General features: G+C 43.1%; 1 protein-coding gene across 1 annotated transcript; it reads right to left on the reverse strand.

Annotated features, from left to right (window-relative positions):
* Positions 1-2,451: 2,451 nt before the first annotated feature.
* Positions 2,452-16,257, reverse strand: CALM2 (calmodulin 2). Its single transcript, XM_032985274.2, has 6 exons — positions 16,101-16,257; positions 11,601-11,631; positions 6,323-6,466; positions 6,142-6,248; positions 5,140-5,275; positions 2,452-3,706 (listed from the first exon to the last, which is right to left on the reverse strand). The coding sequence occupies exons 1-6, from the start codon at positions 16,101-16,103 to the stop codon at positions 3,678-3,680; spliced, it is 450 nt and encodes a 149-aa protein (XP_032841165.1). The 5' UTR covers positions 16,104-16,257; the 3' UTR covers positions 2,452-3,677.
* Between the last annotated feature and the right edge of the window lie 3,385 nt (positions 16,258-19,642).

The raw sequence follows: 19,642 nt of genomic DNA on the forward strand, positions 1-19,642 counted from the left end.
TCAGCTGCCTTCTGAGCTATAGCCTCCCTCAAATAATTAGGCTGATCTTATTAGCATGTTCCTAATCCTCATTTACCATCTCCTTTATCCATTAGCTGTCCCTAATTTATTAGCTGTATCTTAACAGGCTGCAAGCTCACCAGCTACTATTCCTCATCCAGTGATATATATTCTCCCACCAAAATTCCACAGCTGCAAGTGATTAGGGAAGTATCTCTTTTCAGGCCAGCTCACAGCCTTGAAGTACAGTGTCTCCCACAGACCTGCTTGGTGACTCCCAACACTACGAGAATGAGTTAGAGACATATGCTAAGATTTAGCAGGCTGTAGCAAGCAATTGCACATCTTCCTTTGCTAGAAAGGCCACTGTATGAAGGTCAGTTGCACACCACAGTAAGCCCAGGAAGCTTGCAGAGGCACCTTCCCAGAACTGTTTGGAGTGGAAAGAACCTCCTGAGACCACCAAGTCCAACTCCCTGCACAAGCAGGGTCAGCTGGGGCCACTTGCCCAGCACCTTGTCAGCTGGGGTTTGAATCTGCTCAGATTCCACAACCCATATTTGACCACCTTCACATAAAAAAGTATTTTCTCCTGTTCAAGTAGAACTGTGGCCATTGCTTCCTGTCCTACCCGTGGGCACTACAGAGATGGAGCCAGATTCATCTTCATTCCCTCCCACCTTGTTTTTATACACAGTCAGATCTCCCTGAGCCTAGACATCAAGGAGACAGCAGTTTTTATGCCCAAGGTATCTCACCTCACCCCCAGTTTAGAATAAACCATCACCACCAAACATTTTACTGCAGTGTTGTACCACAGTTTTTGTTCTTGCTATTACAGTATAGAATGTAAGAACCTCCACCATATTTAACAGATGTGGTAAAGGATTGTATCTTAGGAAGTTACCAGAAGCTGAACTTGAAATTTCAGATTATTCTTACATATATACATACACAGAAATCTGCCCAGTAACCCAAGGACTCTTTCACAGTAGCAAAATCACCTGCAAATGCACCCCAGCTGAAAGGTTAAAGTTCAGTGATCAATGCCATTAGCTTCCACCACACTTTACTGACTGTACCTCTTAAGACTTTCTTCCACTAGCAGAAAGTACTGAAAAGTATTACCCCCATTCTGCAGTTAAAGTATGATGTAAACAGGGCTACAAGACTTCAATATTGATGTAGAAATCAGGCATTTCATTTAGGTAACAGCAACAGACATGCTAAACAAAAATGGCAGCTTTGATTCCTGTGACTCTGAACAGAGAGCAGCTGCAATGACAGCAAATAAAAGCTGGCCTTCTCATCACACATTCTTCACCCATTCATTTTATGAAAGGCAATTCTTGGCCAAGGCACTCTCAAAATGGAGATGAGCCTCTCCTTTTTACCTTAGCCAGATGCTTCCTAATGCATTCCGAGTTGTACTACAAGACTGTGGGTCAAAGTATGATTCCCAGCCTACTGAAAGTCAAGACACCAGATCAGCAATACAAATTTTTGTCAGACCTCTGTTTGCATTACTTACCTCTGGAAATGACACTTCGAATACTCCTGCAGTCCTGAATCTCAAGTGGTTGTTCTGATGGTTCTGTCAAATTCTCCTCATCCTGTGCCAGTTTCAGCACCTACGCTTTGTCCCCACACTCCCAGAACACAGGATGAAGTCTGGATAGGAAGTGTTGGTTCAGTCACTCATTTTCTAGAGGGCAAACCTTAACTGCTTGAATATTTAGACTGCATAAGCTTCCCAAGTCAGGCTGCCAGTGAACAAGCAACAAGTCTAAGGAATTCTGATGTTGGCAATTTAAACGCTTTCGATAAGCCTCCTTTGGAAAGCCAGAGCTGCTTATAGTCCTTTGGGAGCAGGGCTTTAAGATTGGTGGCCATAAATATTTGATCAAGTGTTTCCAAAAATCAGGTTGATCAGCTGTCCTAATTTTACATTTTCACTGTAATTATAGATACCTCAAAGATGATTAAAACAGTTTTAGAACACTAAGTAACCACTCTGCTGGGACCAGTGAGGGTAGACTGATGCAGGGGCCAATGCTTTGTTTCAAGCCAACCAGAACCCCCAAAACAAGATAACCACATAGCATATGCAAGATTAGTCAGTTCTTGCCAGGAGAGTACAAAAGCAAGGGGCACAAGCAGCCTCTGGCATTCTTTTGAGGTCTTGGATTTGTCCTTGGTCATAACCAGGTCTGTTTTCTGCTTTAAAAAAACAACTTTAAACCTTGACCAGAAAAATCGTGCTCGAAGCACAGTCACATTCATTAGGAGATCAGTAAGAGAATGTTTTCCTTCTGTACTTTGAGCTGATTGCATCCTCAATGGCAACTCAGACACAGCAGTTTCAGAAAAGTCCAGGTGTGAGACTAAGTTACCCCAGTGTAGTAGCTGACAGGGAATAAACTCCAAAATAATTAAAAGAAAGCAAACAGGTTTAGTTGTCCGAACAAGGAATTTTAATTTTAGGTCAACTATTGAACTAGGTCAACATCCAGTTCACAATGTCTACAGATAGTGGGCATAGCCAGTCACTACGGTAAGTTTATTGAAGCACCAAGCTCCACACAAGACTGTAAAATACATTTTAAAACTACTAGTAAGAAAGCTTCTTCAAGTCAACAATACTATTAAGGGCCAGAGTTTAAGGACTAAGTTTTCACCTTCCAAGCTATTTTAAGACAGCCAATCCATTGCATAAGCAAACCAAACTGCTACATACTGAAACACATAGAGCAGCAACTGTATTGAACAATTCCTGTAAATAATTCAAGGATACATTGAAACAGTATGGGTAAATTGTAATTTTTTATTGGAAAACAAATATACAACTTGGAATGGATTTGAGGCAAATCGTGCCATAAGCAGATTTTTTTGAAAATAAGTGGCTAAACAAAGTTTAAAAAGCATAGTAACAAGAGGAGAAAATGTTTTCTGGTACAGGACCAGCAGTACAAAAAAACTTGTGTACGAGTACCTGGATAAATCACCCGTTTTGCATTAGTGCAACTTAAGTTTCATATTGTTGACTGTCAATCGTCCACAACGTTAAGACTCCACATTTCAACAACATGTTACAGGTATGGCCACAAACAAGTTACGGTGAAGTAAGCCAGGAGAATAGTTTTTACAATGCATTAGCCACATGTGTACGTACTATTCACATGGTTTTATTCTGCAGTTAGCTGCAAGAGTCCTTATCCTCCATCACAGAAATCAGAATAAACTCCTTTAAGTACTGAAGAACTAGAGCCAGCATGTTGTTTTATCTAAGGAATTGCTAATGCATGGTAAACCCTAGCTTACTTTACGCAACTTGTCACACTAGTCATACCCAAGTCTCCTAAAGAAAGCTACTTTTTAAAAACAGACAACCCAGATGTTCCCTCAGTTAACCAACTCCATCTAACTTTAGATGTGCAGAAGGGCTTAAATATCCAGAGTAAGCCACATGCAACATTTGTTACTTAGATCAATTTTCCAAAAATCAGAACAATGACAGTAAGATAAAGGATAAAAACATGGAGGAATGGCCTTCTAATTACTATACATGCATATTCTTTTGACAGTAAGGGAAAAACCTTTTACAGATAAGTTACAAACAGAGAAAAGGCAAATAAACAATTTTGTACAAGAAATTTAACACATTCTGTACAACATCTTCACTTCGCTGTCATCATTTGTACAAACTCTGTAAAATGAAAAAGTTGCATAAGAGTTATTCAGAGAAAAATCTGAATTGCAAGATTTAAGAAGTGGCCTGCCTTACTAGTGCTAAATGCAGTTTCAAAACTATGTTTTCAGTTACATTCAAAAAAGCATCTTCAAAGACAGTCTCTTTTTCCAATCACATCTAAAAACCTCGTTTTTAATGGCAAAAGGCCTCTAGTTTTATCAAAAAAGTTGGTCTCAGTGACTTGAGGAACAGCCTTACTTCCAAACTAAAACATTACAGGGCCCTCATGCCCACTGGCTTACAGATAGGGACAAGATATCCAAGAATGACTAAGAGATCAGTAGAAACTGTGCTGAAATGACAGCTAAGTAGGTGGTACAAGCAAGACATTATGTTGGTTTGCATTTTTTTCAAAGCAGAATAGTTCAAGGCTTACTGTTTTGCCTGACCAACTTTAAGGAACTGAATCATTGCTTATTCAGAGCACACGAGAAGTTAGATTCCACAAAATAGGATTCTTCACTTCCCTTGCTGAACCATAGTTTCAGGTGCAACAAAAAAATCAGGAACCTAAGGGGAGCTAACTGGTGGCTCAAGTTTCCAAAGAGCAACTAAAACAAGAGGGATGCCTATCCTCTCTCGTGCCAGACTCTAAACAGTCTATTTGTAAGTGTAGTCATGGAGCAGCAGCCGTATTCATAACAGGCCTTTTCAACTCACAGATGAGTGCTCATCCCAAGGCCAGAACCAAAAGGGACTTGAAGGGAAGCAACACCTACACCTCAGAAAAAGGGCATTATCTGAAAACAGCTCTTTTCTAGAAGATGTTCAGAAAGTTAAAATGGAAACAAGGTTAGTGCTTCTGAGCTGCAAGAAATTGTCTAACAGAATTCCTCCTGCTTTCATGACTTCATGTAAGTTTCAATGCCAGGAAGAAAGAAGGAAATAAGAATAAGCTACTGCTGCAGCTGATTTGTGCGAAATTATTTAAGAGGTCTTCTAAAGGTCTTGAAGTTTCTGCATATTTTAGAGGCTTTCTCCCTTTAATTAGTAATTTTAAAAGCATTAATGACAAATGAGTGACTTGCTGCAGTCAGATCAGCATTCATTAGTGAATGGAACAATATGAACAGTATGTGAACATCTCTGCTAGCTTGCTTATTCCAATGGTCATTAGACATCATTAGATTTAGAGTTATTTCTTACACTGTACAGTTGAATAGTCATTTTTTGCCTTTGGCACAAAGGTAGCAATAACCCACTCAGGCTTAAATTTATTTAGAGGTACACTATGTACATACTAAAAGACATTAGCTTAAAGGAACACTAACTGGAGAGAAGATCTCATCTGAACATTGCCCTATTTAAACCTAGTGTGGCTATCGGCACCTACACAGCCATCAGCATGGAAAGTGCTACACGAAAAGAATCGGTTAACAACTCCTTACCTTCATAGTTTACTTGACCATCACCATCAATGTCTGCTTCCCTAATCATTTCATCAACTTCTTCATCTGTTAGCTTCTCCCCAAGATTTGTCATCACATGACGGAGTTCTGCAGCACTAATGTAACCGTTACCATCCTGGGAGGGGGAAAAAAGGAAGACTGGAATAGACTTGTCTGAAGCTAGTGACTTAAGTTATAGTTAAGAATACTGCAGAGAACTTGAACATTAAGTTAGCATAGCTTTAACCACTGACATTTGCACAAGGCAAATGAGACCTGTAAGCACATCTGCAGTATTGCCCAGAATCTTAAAGGGGTATTTCAAAAACAATTTACCCAATACAGTCTACTTTGTCAGCAATTAAAAAATGTCTCTGGGTAGGACAGCCAAAGCAATCAGCACCTTTCACAGCCTTTTTAGGTGACATACACCTATTCAATCTGTGACAGTCTGGTTCAAGTGCCCATTTCTTATAAGAGAAACCACTTATTCACCTGTTTCAGGCGAGTCCAGCACAAGGCCTTCAGCCTATGCTTTTACGTATTCCATCCGAGCTGGGACACTGGTGAACAAAGTACTAGTGTATACGAACTCCAGACTGACTTTCCTTCCCACACCCCAAGGTACTTACCATCATGCTTTCCATTCAAAACTGCATCTTGCTTAAGAAGCTGTGTAACTGTAGACTCACTTAGCAATTTACTTAGTCTTTACTAAGTGAAAGACTTGAAAGATCACCATCTAAATATTTAAGCAATTTTCCTGCCAGTCTCGTATAAGTATTTTAGTATCATAGCAAGTGGCAGTTTAATAGTATCACGCACTACTATCATGACTCATTTGACTTTCAGGTACAGTACCACTGTTAACTGAATTTTAGGGTGACTAGTTAACCTAGAGGTTCTAGATGACAGGACTGCAGATACTCCTCACTTCAGTGAGGAAGCTCATTACAAATCAGATTTTGTAACAGATATTTGTTAAGGTAAACATTTTAGTACCTTGTCAAACACACGGAACGCTTCTCTAATCTCTTCTTCACTATCTGTATCTTTCATTTTTCTTGCCATCATTGTCAGAAACTCTGGAAAGTCAATTGTGCCGTTGCCTGGAAGACAGTTACTTTGTTAGAAGAACACTTTTTTAGGCACTTCATTACATTACTTATTAGTAAAATCTTACCATCAGCATCTACTTCATTGATCATATCCTGTAGCTCTGCTTCTGTGGGGTTTTGACCAAGCGATCTCATCACTGTCCCCAACTCCTTTGTGGTTATAGTACCATCACCATCCTTGTCAAATAGTGAAAAAGCTTCTTTGAATTCTGTGCAACAACAAAAAAATTTATCCCTTCAGCTTTGAAATGCTACATTTACTTAATCATATAAGAATCCATTGCTGCTTATCATTGTAAATTACAAAACTTGATTTAATTCTCGTAAGAAAATTTTGGTATACTGCTCCATCTGCTATAATTGTGGAATATGGAAGCACCAGCATCTGGAAAACAACCTGCTGGTCTACCAATCAACCACATTTTGACCTAAGTAAGATGGAAGATCATCCATTTCAGAAGTACTCAAAAATTTGTTACTATCTATCTTGAACAAGGATCCCAAATACAGAGCTGAAAGGAAGAGCTATCTGCAACTAGAATAACAAATCCTTGGTAGGAACTATCTATCTCAAGAGGAAATAATATGAAATTACTTTGAGAAAGCTGAAAAGTGGTACTCAAAATACAAGCGCTACAGCTTAGTAACACTTCTATTACTAACAGAGGAGATGAGTCAAAGAAAAAGGGTAGAATCAGACCAAACTAAAAATAGTTTTTCATTATAACTCACTTCCGCCAGACATGCAAGTCTGTACAGTATATGCTACACAAAGCTGCAGTACTGAGCACCACAGGTCTTAAGATTTGGCCATACCTAAAAAGGAACTTCTGCCAGCTCTCTCCCCCACCGGACTTCTGCAGTTTTTCAGCCTATGTATATATACAACTCCAGTCAGTTATTCAAGGAGGAAGTCTCTGGAGTCCTAGTTTCTGACAAGTTGCTTCGAAAATTTCTTCAGCCCTACTGTATCCTGAAACAGCCTTCATAGAACTAGTCAAAAACTGCTGTAAGACTGCTTAACTGTTTCAATGCTACCTTTTAATGCCCTATAATGGCTGTATTGTAGCCAGCAATATTAACACAAGCATACCATGTTTAATTGTCCAGTCCAAAAATTGAGTTGGTTTTAAACCATGCCATCTGTCTTTGGCCACAGACCTTAAACTAGCTTAATGGACTGTAGCAGCTCATACACAAATTAAACATGAGAAACTTCTCTATTCACTTGTAGAGTTCAGATCCTTTTACAGCTTTCAAGGCACCCAAGATCAATGCTTTGGAGAACTTGTTAGCTCAAGAGTACTCCTGAATCAGAAATACCTCCAAGAATTAATTTTTCAACATTTCCAAGCAGACAGCTTTCCAGATGGTGGGTTTCCCTGACCAGAATTAGTCACAATAGAAGTTGTGTTTTCACATGAACTGCATTAAGTCTTACTTCATCCATTTCATACTCTGAAATACTCGAGGTGAGTGCAAGCTGGCAAGTGTTAAAAATGCAACTACAAAAATAGGCTTTTTATAGTTCATGAATGCAGCTATAATACCAGAGCCACAGTTGAGTCCCATCCAGGAAAAAAACCCACTCTTCTACATCTAGCAGTTTGAAGTGTTCCAAAAGCCAACTCCTGCTGCTTAGCACATAAGAATCAGCAAGGCTACCACAGGACCAGACAAAAAAGTTTCAAGCCAATACTGTATAATCACAAAGCAGGAACAGACCTACCCAAACAGGTAGCTATAACCTGTACCTGCAGTATCTTCCAAATAGGTTTTGGGGCTACTTTCAGTTATCTTGGAAGCAACATATAGGTTTATTAGGAGTAAAGTTTTACACCAGGGAAAAGGCTTTTGGGTCAAGTCTAGAAGAGAAGTTCATAGTCTATGATGGAAGGATCTCGAAAGGGGAATATATTGTGTCTTCCATCAAGAGTCAGGTACTCAGGTGTTAGTCAAAAGGTCAACTCTCACCAACCCAAACATGAAGCATACTTCACAGTACTGCAATGACTCTGCTAAAAAATACTAATACTTATTTTTTTATGCAAAATTCAAAGACTTGGTTTCTGCAACATTTTCACTGAATGCTTGGAATGAACCACTCAAAGGACAACTCTACCTTTCTTTTACTCAAATATGCTATAGGCCAAGAAACAACCAGCCACAAACCATACCTATAAAGCAAGTCAAAGATCAGCAGCACATTCCTATTTGAAATGCTGAATTGAGTTAGGAATGATTAAAATACCTCTTTAACCACTTCTTGGAACCACCTCCAGCATTAGAACAAAGGAATAACAACCCAGGCAGATACAGTTTAGACTACACAAAGAACAACCTAGCATAGCTTTGGAGGATTTATGGCAACAGCCAGTGAAGGCACCTATGAAATACTGAAGTTTAGTGAGCAACTCAATTCTGGCTTCCTGCAACATAAGATTATAAAACACACCTCCCACACTTAAACAGCTTATGACTCCATGTCGTATGTAAAGCAAATCCGCCCTCTATTCAACACTCCTCCGTATCAAACTGCAAATGAAAATTCTCTTGCATCCTAAATAAGGCTAACGTGTCAGAAACCTGAGGACAGTACCAGCAGAACCACTCATCTTCAGGCCAGCCTACAAGGTTTCAGACTTTCCTTCCATCTTAAAAGCACACTGCTTCAAGAGAAAAGACTACTCCCAGGTCCCATGAAACAAAGGCTAGTCCAACAGAATGCCTAACACCCCAGCTCAAAATGTTCTATTTAACAATAGCTTCCGAGGCATCTCTGCACCACATCACCTTTCCAGATCAAGTGGCAGTCCTCAGCGACCTAATATGTTCCATGAACCAGAACTACCATTCCCACTCACACAGTTTAGCCAGCTATGTCTGGAACTTTTATAGGAGAATGTCAATTGTCCTCTTCACATCTACCAGGAGCTCAACACTTAAAACATGACTATTTCTGCTATGAAATAAATTCTAAATAACTCTTGTGGTCAGGTCCCCAGAGAACCACAGCACACTAAAGGAACAAGGCATAACAAACACCATACATAGGCCTACTTGTTCAGGGAACCCATTTAGACCTCTCAGATCTAGTGGAAGAAGTATAACTCACTAGACCAGTTGCTCTGGGACAAAAACATCTTTAGATTTCTTCCCTCCCTCCCAATGGTCCTGACCTGTATACCTTTTTTTAGTTTAAGGCTCAACCAAAGGGATACCCATTTGACCCTGCAACTTCAGTTCTTACTGAATGAAGCTGCAACTAGCATTCACATTCTGTACCTACCCAGCTTTTGCAATCAGTCTTTCATATGAATAAAACCTGGGAAGTCTTTCACCCCTATCTGTAACAACAAGAAGCTTAGTCCTCTACAATCAAGGAGTTCTACAGGAAATAAGAACATCTGGAATCTAACTGCATTTTGGTGCTTCACAGCAGATGTGGAAGATTTGTTTTAAGTCCAGAAGTGGCTGCTTCAACTACTACTGCTTTTATTTAAGAAAGGGAATGTTGTCTCTACCTTGTAGTACCATTTTCTTAAGCCCACCTTCAAATCAAAAACTATGTATCTTCACATAAGCTGAAATGGAATGGTAGGGTGCTCAAGCCTTTAAACCACAGAGTCTGCTCTGTAACAGTTTTCCCATGCAAGATGCTGGCTTTCAATAGCAAAACTAAGCAGACTCCTTAGTCAGCTGCAACCTTTCCTAAGAATTGCTAGGGATGGTTCCCTACCAGACTCGCAGTGGGCTTATGTCTTCCCATCAGAGCTTTATGGTCTACCGGCTAACACATTTACTTCATGAAATAGCAGTTGAACTGAAAATGTCAGGCCATTTTACATGGTATATTAACACTAAGTTATACTTTTATTCTTTCCACACAGATGAAAGCCCTTTATTCCAGTATGATAAGCTTATTAATACTCACTTTTGGCTCTGAGAACTCAACTATCATTACTGAATAGCCAACATTTGCACTAATCCTGAGGTAGTGTTAATAAGCTTCCTGTTTATATTCCATAATCAGCTACATAAGCTAATAAAGCCTCTGCAGTTATGAACTACAACAATGAGCCATTATTGAAAAGACAGCAGTGACAATTGATAAAGCCTGCTCCAACTAAACTGATCACAAAATCCTTAAGATATGTAGGCCACCTCCAGAAAAAAAAAAAATCTGAAGTTGAAATAGTTTTGGCTTGTGCTTACTCATTAGACAGTACCATGGCAACAAGTAAATAGACTAAGGACTTTCCACAAAACCATAATTAGCCTCCTATGAGTTAAAGCAAAATTCTGAAGTCTAAAAGCTACCGAAAAACATTCTTACACTTCAAATTTGGCATTATGGAAAAAACAAACTCACTCATTATGACACTTCTGTTAAATACCGTGTCTTCAAGATCGACACCATAGTTTAACAGTAATACCTCTTAAATACTGTTATTTGTATGCTTGACCTAGTACTATTAGATTATCAGAACCCTAACACCCTCTAAAATCATTTCACATACGTTATGCCCACTGAGACTCTCTAGTGTTAACACTATACACTTGTAAAAAACTTTAGAGTTTTTGTTTTGAATGTCCACGGCAAGGCTGAATTCTGCATTACACCAGCTTTAAGTCACATCAATTATTGAAGTTGAAATCAGCCTTCAGAGAGCAGTGACAGATACTAGTTTGTGCAGCCTTCATGAGTAGGAGACAAAACCAGAAACTAGAAGTTTCAGCCACTAGTAGACAGTTGTCAGTGCACAGAAACCATTGTCAGGGGGCCAATACCAAAATGTAAGAGTTGCACATTTAAGCATTTCAGAGCAAGTGCCAGGTCATCAGAACAGTGCACAGAACACTTGCGTCCAAGTATACAGCGCAGTTCCAAATATGGCATACAAAGAGCTGTCATCATCAAGCCAGTTTCTGCTGTCATCAAAAACAGCCACTCTGAAACAGCTCTGCTGACAGGAGGCCTCAAAGTAAGTTTTTGCTTTCTGTTAGAAGAGCATTCCAGATTCCAAGACTCCACTAGATATTCATCACCCCACTGTCTTAGGACAATTCTGTAGTTATGAGAAAAAAAAAAAAAGAAGAGTCTACTAGCTAGTAAAGCTGTGAGGATTGTCTTAACTATTCTAGAGGATAAAACTTCAGATTCATTGTATCCATGGTGCTGTTACAGCAGATAAGCCTTTAAAACTTAAGTGACAAATTAAAACATTCCATGATACTTCTTCAGTATCTAATAAAGCTAAATATCTTGTGTAACACAGACTGTCACTGGATTAAGAGATGTGCCAGGTCAAGTAGAAGTAGCAACACAGCACATAACCTCACCTGCAATCTGCTCTTCTGTCAGTTGATCAGCCTGCAATAAAAGAGAATATTATCATTATAGTTGTAGCATAAGTTCAAGGCAAAATAAGAGACAGACTCACAGAAGCTTCCGAATTTGAAAGCTGCTCTTCATGACTTCCATAGCATTCTGAAGTAGTTTTAACACAGCTCAAAAGTCATCAGGATTGCTTGCTAAATAAGAACTGTCAGCCTGTCCTCATTTCCTGACCCTGCAATATCTGGTACACCCACCAAATAATGGATTACGATGTATATCCATCAATTACCCAAGCAACACTAGCAAACTCAAGGCACACAGGTCCCTCTACACTGGTTTTAGAAACTCATTAAACACAGCAAACTATTGGTAATAATACTTTGGTAAACTAGCCTCAGTTTTAACACTAAACAATTTAGATTTAACTAACACAGCAGAAAACGCTAAATCCCAAATTTAAGGCAGACTAGTCTCTTCTGCTAAGATACAATGCTATAATTAAATCATCCATTGATTAACATGAAGCTTCATGTCCAAGACCTGACCATAAAAACCAGAGTCCACGTAATCAGTGCTAGCAACTTCAGCCCAAAGTGGTAATTTCAATGCATTTATCATATAGCTGTCTAGACTTTTTTTTCCATACCATTGTCTATAAACTCAAGTAGCACAAGGTAGTTTACAAGGCCACTAGAGAAAGGTTCAGTGGTGTTAAGATACAATTTCTTTATCAGTTGGATAAGCCCCAGTTTATACCTCATTTAGCTCTATCACTGAACGGTTTTGAATCAACCAGATTTGACAGCAGTAAAAAAAAAAAACCCCTCAGTCTTCAAGGCCAAGCCCAAGATGGACTTCACTCTTGAAAGAGTACAAATGTGTTTAAGGACTGTAGAACTATTTTCCCTAGGCTTTCAAATCAGCTGATTCTTCAAACAAATTCTGGATAGCTTTGGCTGAGTTGCAGTAACAAGACCATATATTTCCTTCAAGGAAGCTGCTTGAGCTCTTTACCCTGTAGTATTCCACTGAAGAGCTGAAGAAACTTTAAAATAGAGACAAGATACACCCACTGCATAAATTCAACACCACTTTTTTAGTTTTGTTCCTATTGTGACCGTTTCAGCAACCACCTTTTTATATTTACCGCAATATTGACATAAAGATTTTTCTTCAAAAAGGGGTTTCCACACATTAGCCACCTGCCAATGAAATACTAAGAAAAAAATGTATATATACACCACCTGTCAACTTTTACTTTACTCATTTCAATTCAAATTACATTTCTACATTGTATACAAACTTTAAGTTACCAGCTCCTGGTTATTCTTCCTGTAACAGAAGTGAAGTTAACTGCTCAGGCAACCATATAAGAGTTAAACCGCTTAAAAATATACATACAGTACAGCAACAAGGCAAGATAAAGGCCACAATCAGTGATTTCTCAGACTGCCTGTGGCTCACCTGCTCTAAGAATTAAGAGTACACTACTAAGTAACTTCTAAAAGAGCAGCCAATGGGTATTTGCAGCTATGGACTCCACTTGTTCCAGTTTCAGCAGCTGTAGGGAATATTCCCATGCAGGTTCATTTTTTTTTTTTTTTTAATTAGTCTAGGGTGGCAGCAACACTGCTGAGAACATCATCAATTCAACATTAGGCTCTGAGATGAAAACATTCTGCTAGTCACTTAACAGAAGCCTAACAGATTTTTGCTTGTCCAGAGTGTATCATTAACACAGACAGACTCATACCTTTGCATTCTATTTACATTTTCATCGTTCCACTGAAGAGAATGATGTGCTACATTTCTGTAGGATATTTATATCCACAGAAAGCTATGGATCAGATATAAGGAGCAAGAACCTAGTTTATTTAGGTGAATACTTATGGGTTACCAAGTTGAGTCACATATTGTTTTATATAAACAGTTTTATATAAAGACATGACATTAAGCAGTGTTTAAGCTATTAAGTGTTGCCGAACTCTTCTTAGCAACTTAAGACAAGCTATAGCCACTAACCATAAATTTGGATAAGCTTTATCAGTACCTGCACGAGGTACAGTGTTTGAGAAGAGCACGAAGCTTATTAGAAGCCACAGGTATACGGCAGTTGAAAGATAAGCTAGGAGGTGGGGCAAGGTTGAACAAACACCATCTGTACTCTGCAGTGCTAGGCTCTGCAGGGACTGCTGCGCAACAGCAGCGAGAGGCGGAGCCAGCAAGTCTGCCAGATCGCTCCCTCCCATGCCACTCAGGTGGAGGAGGGCTACCAGCCCGGATCCAGGCCACTGGCAGCTTCCTAGAAGGGCCGTCTGGAGTTCTTTGTCCCGAATTTAAGCTACTCATGCACCATACATGTGACGGTATGTACATCCTCAGTAACACAACTCAGCTTCAGAAACCATCAGTTAAGTTACAACGGTAACATGCCTATGCTGAAGTTTTAACATGCCTCTTACTACAGTCAAGATCCACCTGAAACACTCCTTCGAATAAGTCAGGGAACCCATCGCAGCTTTGACACGGCATTCTCTGATTCATGCTGCAGCACTTCCATTTTTACTGCAATAGCTCCCATCCCCCCGCCCCCAGATTATGCTGAGGGCCCGACAAACAATTTAAGTCTCCTAGGAAAGAAGGGGAGCCTTTGCGTGTGCAGCAGTCTGAGGCACACGCAGCCTCTAGAGGTAGGGTTTCATTACAGTCGTAGCTGCTATGCAGTCATCAGTTTGGAAGATCCTCAGAGCTGACTAACACTGCCTGATAGAGAGCCATCAGCAAATCACTGAACAGATGACACTGTTCCCCTCCAGAACTTGGCATTCTGGTGTACTTCACAGGTGTTAGAGCTGAATGGACAGTTCTGTTCTGACAAGATTAACTGAAGAACAAGAACAACAGACTAGCACAGAAGGGCTAAAGTTACACTTATAGTAAGTTAGCTTATTTTGGGAGCAAAGCATTCTGCTTTACCTAGCACGTGCTGTATTGGACAACAGTATATTCGCAGGTTTAGCCGGTCTGGTCTGTCAGGACCAACTATAACCACATTCAAAGTGTCCCTGTGCCTCCTGGACACACCCATTTTTATATAGACCTTGCTTGAAGATACTCCATTTTTGGTTCTGTACAGATGATGACTAAAAGCAATGAGTCTTTTGCTGCTAGATTTACTGCTTTTTTTCCTTTACAGATGGTTTGCTGTACAGGTTCACAAATCAAGCAAAAGAGCAAATTCAGACTTCTGTTCACCTATTGCTTCGCCCAGAGAGAACACTTCAAAAAAACACTTAATTTTAAGTACCCATCGTTCATATTAGGCACGGCGAGTTGATAGTGATCTGATTCCTTAAAAGCACGTAATGAATGAAAAGGCAATTCCACTATACTGCATCTTCTCTTAATGTACAGATAGTACTAAAGTGACCATTGGTGTTGCTTTTGCGACAGAATTGTTCCATTTTGTACATGTTTCAGTATCCACTTGTTTTAATTAAAAACGCTAAACTCATATCCATTAGACCGAATTTGAAACAATTCTCCAATTCCACAAAATGTGTTCTATTTCAAGAGTTGATTAAAATCGTACATAAAAGTATCACTAGGAAAAATAAATTGCGCTTGATCAAGAAAACGCAGGGCTGTCCGCCACAATGACCACAACGGGAAGCCAAAACTGTTAAAAAAAAATAAATCCCTTGTTCAAGAGAGCCACCGACAGCAAGGCGTTATCATGAAATCAGCAGGGGAGAGAGCGGCTCCAACGTGAGCTGACAACAGGTCTAGCAAGGAGGGAGATGGTGCAGTGAGGCAGCCTGCCCCTCATCATCATGCTGCTCAGAAGCTGCAGGGCTCCGCATTACATTATTGCCAGGCGCAACACACCTCGCTAGCGAGCCAGACATCTTAAGCGCTCGCAGTAGCCGCGGCCGCGCCGCGGGCTCCCCAGCCCCATTCAGCCGCGCACGCCGCTTTGCCGCGGGGAGTTGGGGGGGAAGGGGAGGGAGGAAGCGATAAGAAAGCGAAGCTGGTGCCATCGTGGCAGGCTCCTTCCCCATTCCCGGTGCCCCCCCCCCCCGCGGGTCTCCTCCCAGGAGGAACCGTTATCTGCCGCTCCCCACCCCCCCCCCCACCCCACGCCCCGACAAAGCGTCATGGCGCTCGAACCGAGTGGCAGTTTGAATTTTGAATCCGCACCAACGCCCCAGGGCGGGAAAGGGACCCAGGCGGGATTCGTCCACCACCACTTCCTCCTACGCACACGGCGCCTCCGAGCGAGACCCCCCCCACCCCCGCCGCGGGCTCAGCCCATCGCCCACAACAAGGGGCGCCTTCACCCCTACCCCCACCCTTCTGCAGGCGACCTCGGCCCGCACCAGCCAAGCTACCCGCCCTTCTCCTTCTCCCCCACCGAACTGTAGGCACCCCTCCACGCCACGCACCGAGCACCAGACCAGCACCCGTAAAGCCCTGCCGCTACCCCGCTCCCAGGGACTCACCATGGTGGCTCGGCCTGGCTGTGGGGTGTGGTGGAAGCTAACGGCTGCACAGAGCACACGAGCAACCTGCTCGCTCTACGGCTCGCCTCACACTGAGCCCTGCCTGGCCGCCAGCAGCGCCTCATAAACCTCCTCACAGCCCGCCCGGATCGCTCCGCGCCGCTCCCTCCCCCCCTCCTCTTTCCCCATCAGGGAACTGAGCTGCGAAAGAAGTTCCGGCCCCTCGCGCCCTCCTCGGCAGGCCCCCCCTCCCTCCTCCCCCCCCCGCACCCCCAGCGCATCCCCTGCCTGCCCCCGAGCCCCGGCGCAGGAAGGGGCGAGGTGCGGGAAAATGGGGGGGGGGGGGGCTGCGCTTGTGAAACGGCGGCGGGGAGGTGCGGGGGGGGGGGGGGGGCGGGGGTGTGTGTGTGTGCTGGAGGGGTCAGGCTTGAGTGGGGGGCGGGGGAGGGACTATTTCCCAGGGCGGAAGAGGATTTTAGGAAAAAAAAATGCCGGAGAGTGCTGGTACTACAGAAGGCGGGCGCTGATTGGTGGGTTCGTACCTGCAATGCGTCACTTGGACATGCACAGTCTGGGGCTGGGAAGCGGTTACCCCTCCCCCCCGCCCGCAGTGCGCGCGGCCCGGCCCGGCCCGGCCCGGCCCGGCCCGGCGGGACCGGCCCCGCGCCCGGCGGCTGCGGCGGGCGGCAGGCGCTGCGGCGGGCGGGCAGAGCCCCCGCGCCCCGCCGCCGCGGCAGGCAGGCGCGGGAGTGGCGGCGGCGGCGGCCGCCGCAGAGGGCCCGGGGCGGGGGGTGGAGCGGGGCGGGCTCCGGAGCGGGCCCGTGGCGGCCTCCTTCCACCGCCAAACCCTGCAGGCCGCGGCGGGGGCGGGGGGGGAGGCCCGGGCGGAGCGGGCCGCGGCTGCGGGCTGCCTGGGCGCGGTAGCCGGGGGCCTCGCCGGAGCGCACCTGAAACAATCCCCGAGAGCGCCTTGCCAGAACGTTTCAAGGATTTATCTCGCCGTGCTCCGCAAAGCCTCACCCACAGAGTTACTAAATGAGACTCGCTCTGCATCCAGCACGGTCCAGAAAAATTCCCACCTCACTCCGCAAAACAGAGATGCTTCATCGCTGGTAACATTAAAGAACAGACTCCCTTGTTACAAACCACACGCAGCCTGGTCTTGGGCCTGAAGAGGACAGATGGCCAGCAATTCTGAGTGAAAATCTCGAGTCTTACCAGGGTTTTCTCCAAGATGCGTTTGGGCAAATTACTCCAGACAAAATTTTCAAACTTGCAAATATGTTTTCAAAGGCATATAGTGTACTTAAAATCAACAGATAATTCAACAAATTGCTGCAGTGTTGGCTGAGTTCAGTGAAAGCAGGCCTACCTGTCGCTGAAAACCACAGCACCTATTTTGGGACCATAAACGTGTTATTAAATGTTGAGGATCCGAGTTTTCTGACCTGAGTTTGAATACATATTACCCGTCACAATAGAAACTATCTACTTCTGTATCTATTGCAATAATTATTTAGTTGATATTTATGCAGTACTTAAAAATGAGTGGTATTTTATATTTACGCACTCATTGCTGTTGATACACAAACTAGAGCAATAGCTCTCACTTTATACACTAAAGAGGTTTCATGCGTCTGCTCTTTGCAGCCTTTTTGGTTTATAGGGCATATAAATATGGTATGCTTGGGAGGGGACTGGTATGAACAAACTCTTAACAAAAATTCTGTGAGTTTTCCCCTCTGAATATTAATTGAAATTCTCAGGCCTGCTCTCTTTTTCAGAGTTAATCTTGTGTCCACCGAATTGAGGAACAAAGAGGAAAAAGGTCAAGGTCTGGTTTCTTAAAATAGTAAGAGACCCCTCCATCAAGCCCAGTGCCTCTCATTCTCTCTACCTTACTTTGTGATCATAGGGAATATGGAAAACAACACTGTATACTTAAATTTGGCCTTCAGCCTTGAAATCTGCAATTACTGTTGTGTGATACACTAGTTTTTTAGGCCACCTTTCCACTTAACTGTACTTACAGTCCACAAATCAAACACATCTAAACTGTCGTCTTTTCAAACTCCGGTAACATCTTTTCAGTGTGTAACATATACCTAGATTAATAAAATACTTTTCAGAGAAAGCAATAACGCCAAGGTAATTGTTATGCACGCCTCCTCATGCCTCTGCAATATGAAATAGGAGCAAATCCCCACCCATGGTCAGGCAGTGCTCCACACAGATAGATGAGGCATCAAGATGGCTTCAAGCAGTTCTACTCCTCCCCATGCCCCCTTTGGTTCAGGTTTAAGGATTGCTCTGACATTCCCAACTTCTTTACAGCCCCAGAGGCGTGAATCCCTGCAGACAAGTTCTTGACCAAAAAATCATCACCTGCTCTAGATTTGGGATAAAAGTGGCATAGCACCGCTCAGGTTGCATGTATATCACACCCTCAAACCTGGAGCAGATCAGAGCGCTGGTGTGTCTGTGTGGAGCAAAACCATCTCCTAGAGAGACGATGGCTTGGGTCCTGGCAACGAAACACCTGCAGGTGCGCGGTGCCGGGCCTGATTTACCAAGCCCTTTCCTTGGTAAATCTGTCCTTTATCCCCACAGGATCTTGGAAAGGCAAAACATCATGACACTCAGCTTCACGGGTGGGTTACCCGGGTGCCAAGGCTCAAGGAATCAATTGAGATGAGGTATATACACATTTCTGTGGAGTGGGTCCTGAGAGATTTGATGAAAAGTGGGTGGAAGGGCTGTACCAAGACAGCATGTTCTGCCCAAGTCCTGTTCCCGGAGTTTGCCGCCGACTGCCTCAGGAGCACGGAGGCTGTAGGAAATGAGGGCCACAGCGTAAGTGAAATGTAGGCTGTTTAATTACGGCCTCAGGGTCTGCTGAGGAGCAGGGACTTGAATGCATGAATTTCAGGTCCCGGAGAACCTGACAACCATACCATTTATTTCTGTATATGTCCATTCAAGTATTCAGTATCTGTAATTTAACGTTCAGTTTTCTCTAAAGGTAGAAGTGGTCATTCAGAGCATCCTCTCTCTGCCGTATGTTTCTTATGCCCCCTGATTCCTTGATCTCTTCCTCTCCCCTTTCTCTGTTCTTACGTGTCTCCTTTTTTCCATCTGCATTTTCCTCCAGCAGCACCCATTTCCTGTGGGTTTCATCACCACCCCCACCCTGCTTCCATCTGTTGAAGAGATCAGCCACGAAGTTAACTTGCAATTACACTACCAGTGAAATTACACCAACACTTACAGCGGTATTACTAAGCATTAAAGCGAACACCCCAGTGAAATTAATGGGAGAGGGGGGAAGTCACTCCTCTCACAAACAGGTTGTTGGTAATCTCAGGTAGGTAAAACAGCAGCTTCTCAGGTATATTGAGGCCAGGGTCCTCTCTCGGTAGCCTAGACAGGCAGAATCGCTTTCCAGCAGCCTAGCTGACACTCTCTGCAGCCTGCATGTGCCACGAGAGGCAGGGAAATCCATCAAATGACCCGCTGCAGCCGCGGGCTGCGACTTGGACACC

Source organism: Tyto alba, unplaced genomic scaffold (genome assembly GCF_018691265.1).
Source record: "Tyto alba isolate M040663 unplaced genomic scaffold, T.alba_DEE_v4.0 Super-Scaffold_16, whole genome shotgun sequence".
Classification (NCBI taxonomy): domain Eukaryota; kingdom Metazoa; phylum Chordata; class Aves; order Strigiformes; family Tytonidae; genus Tyto; species Tyto alba.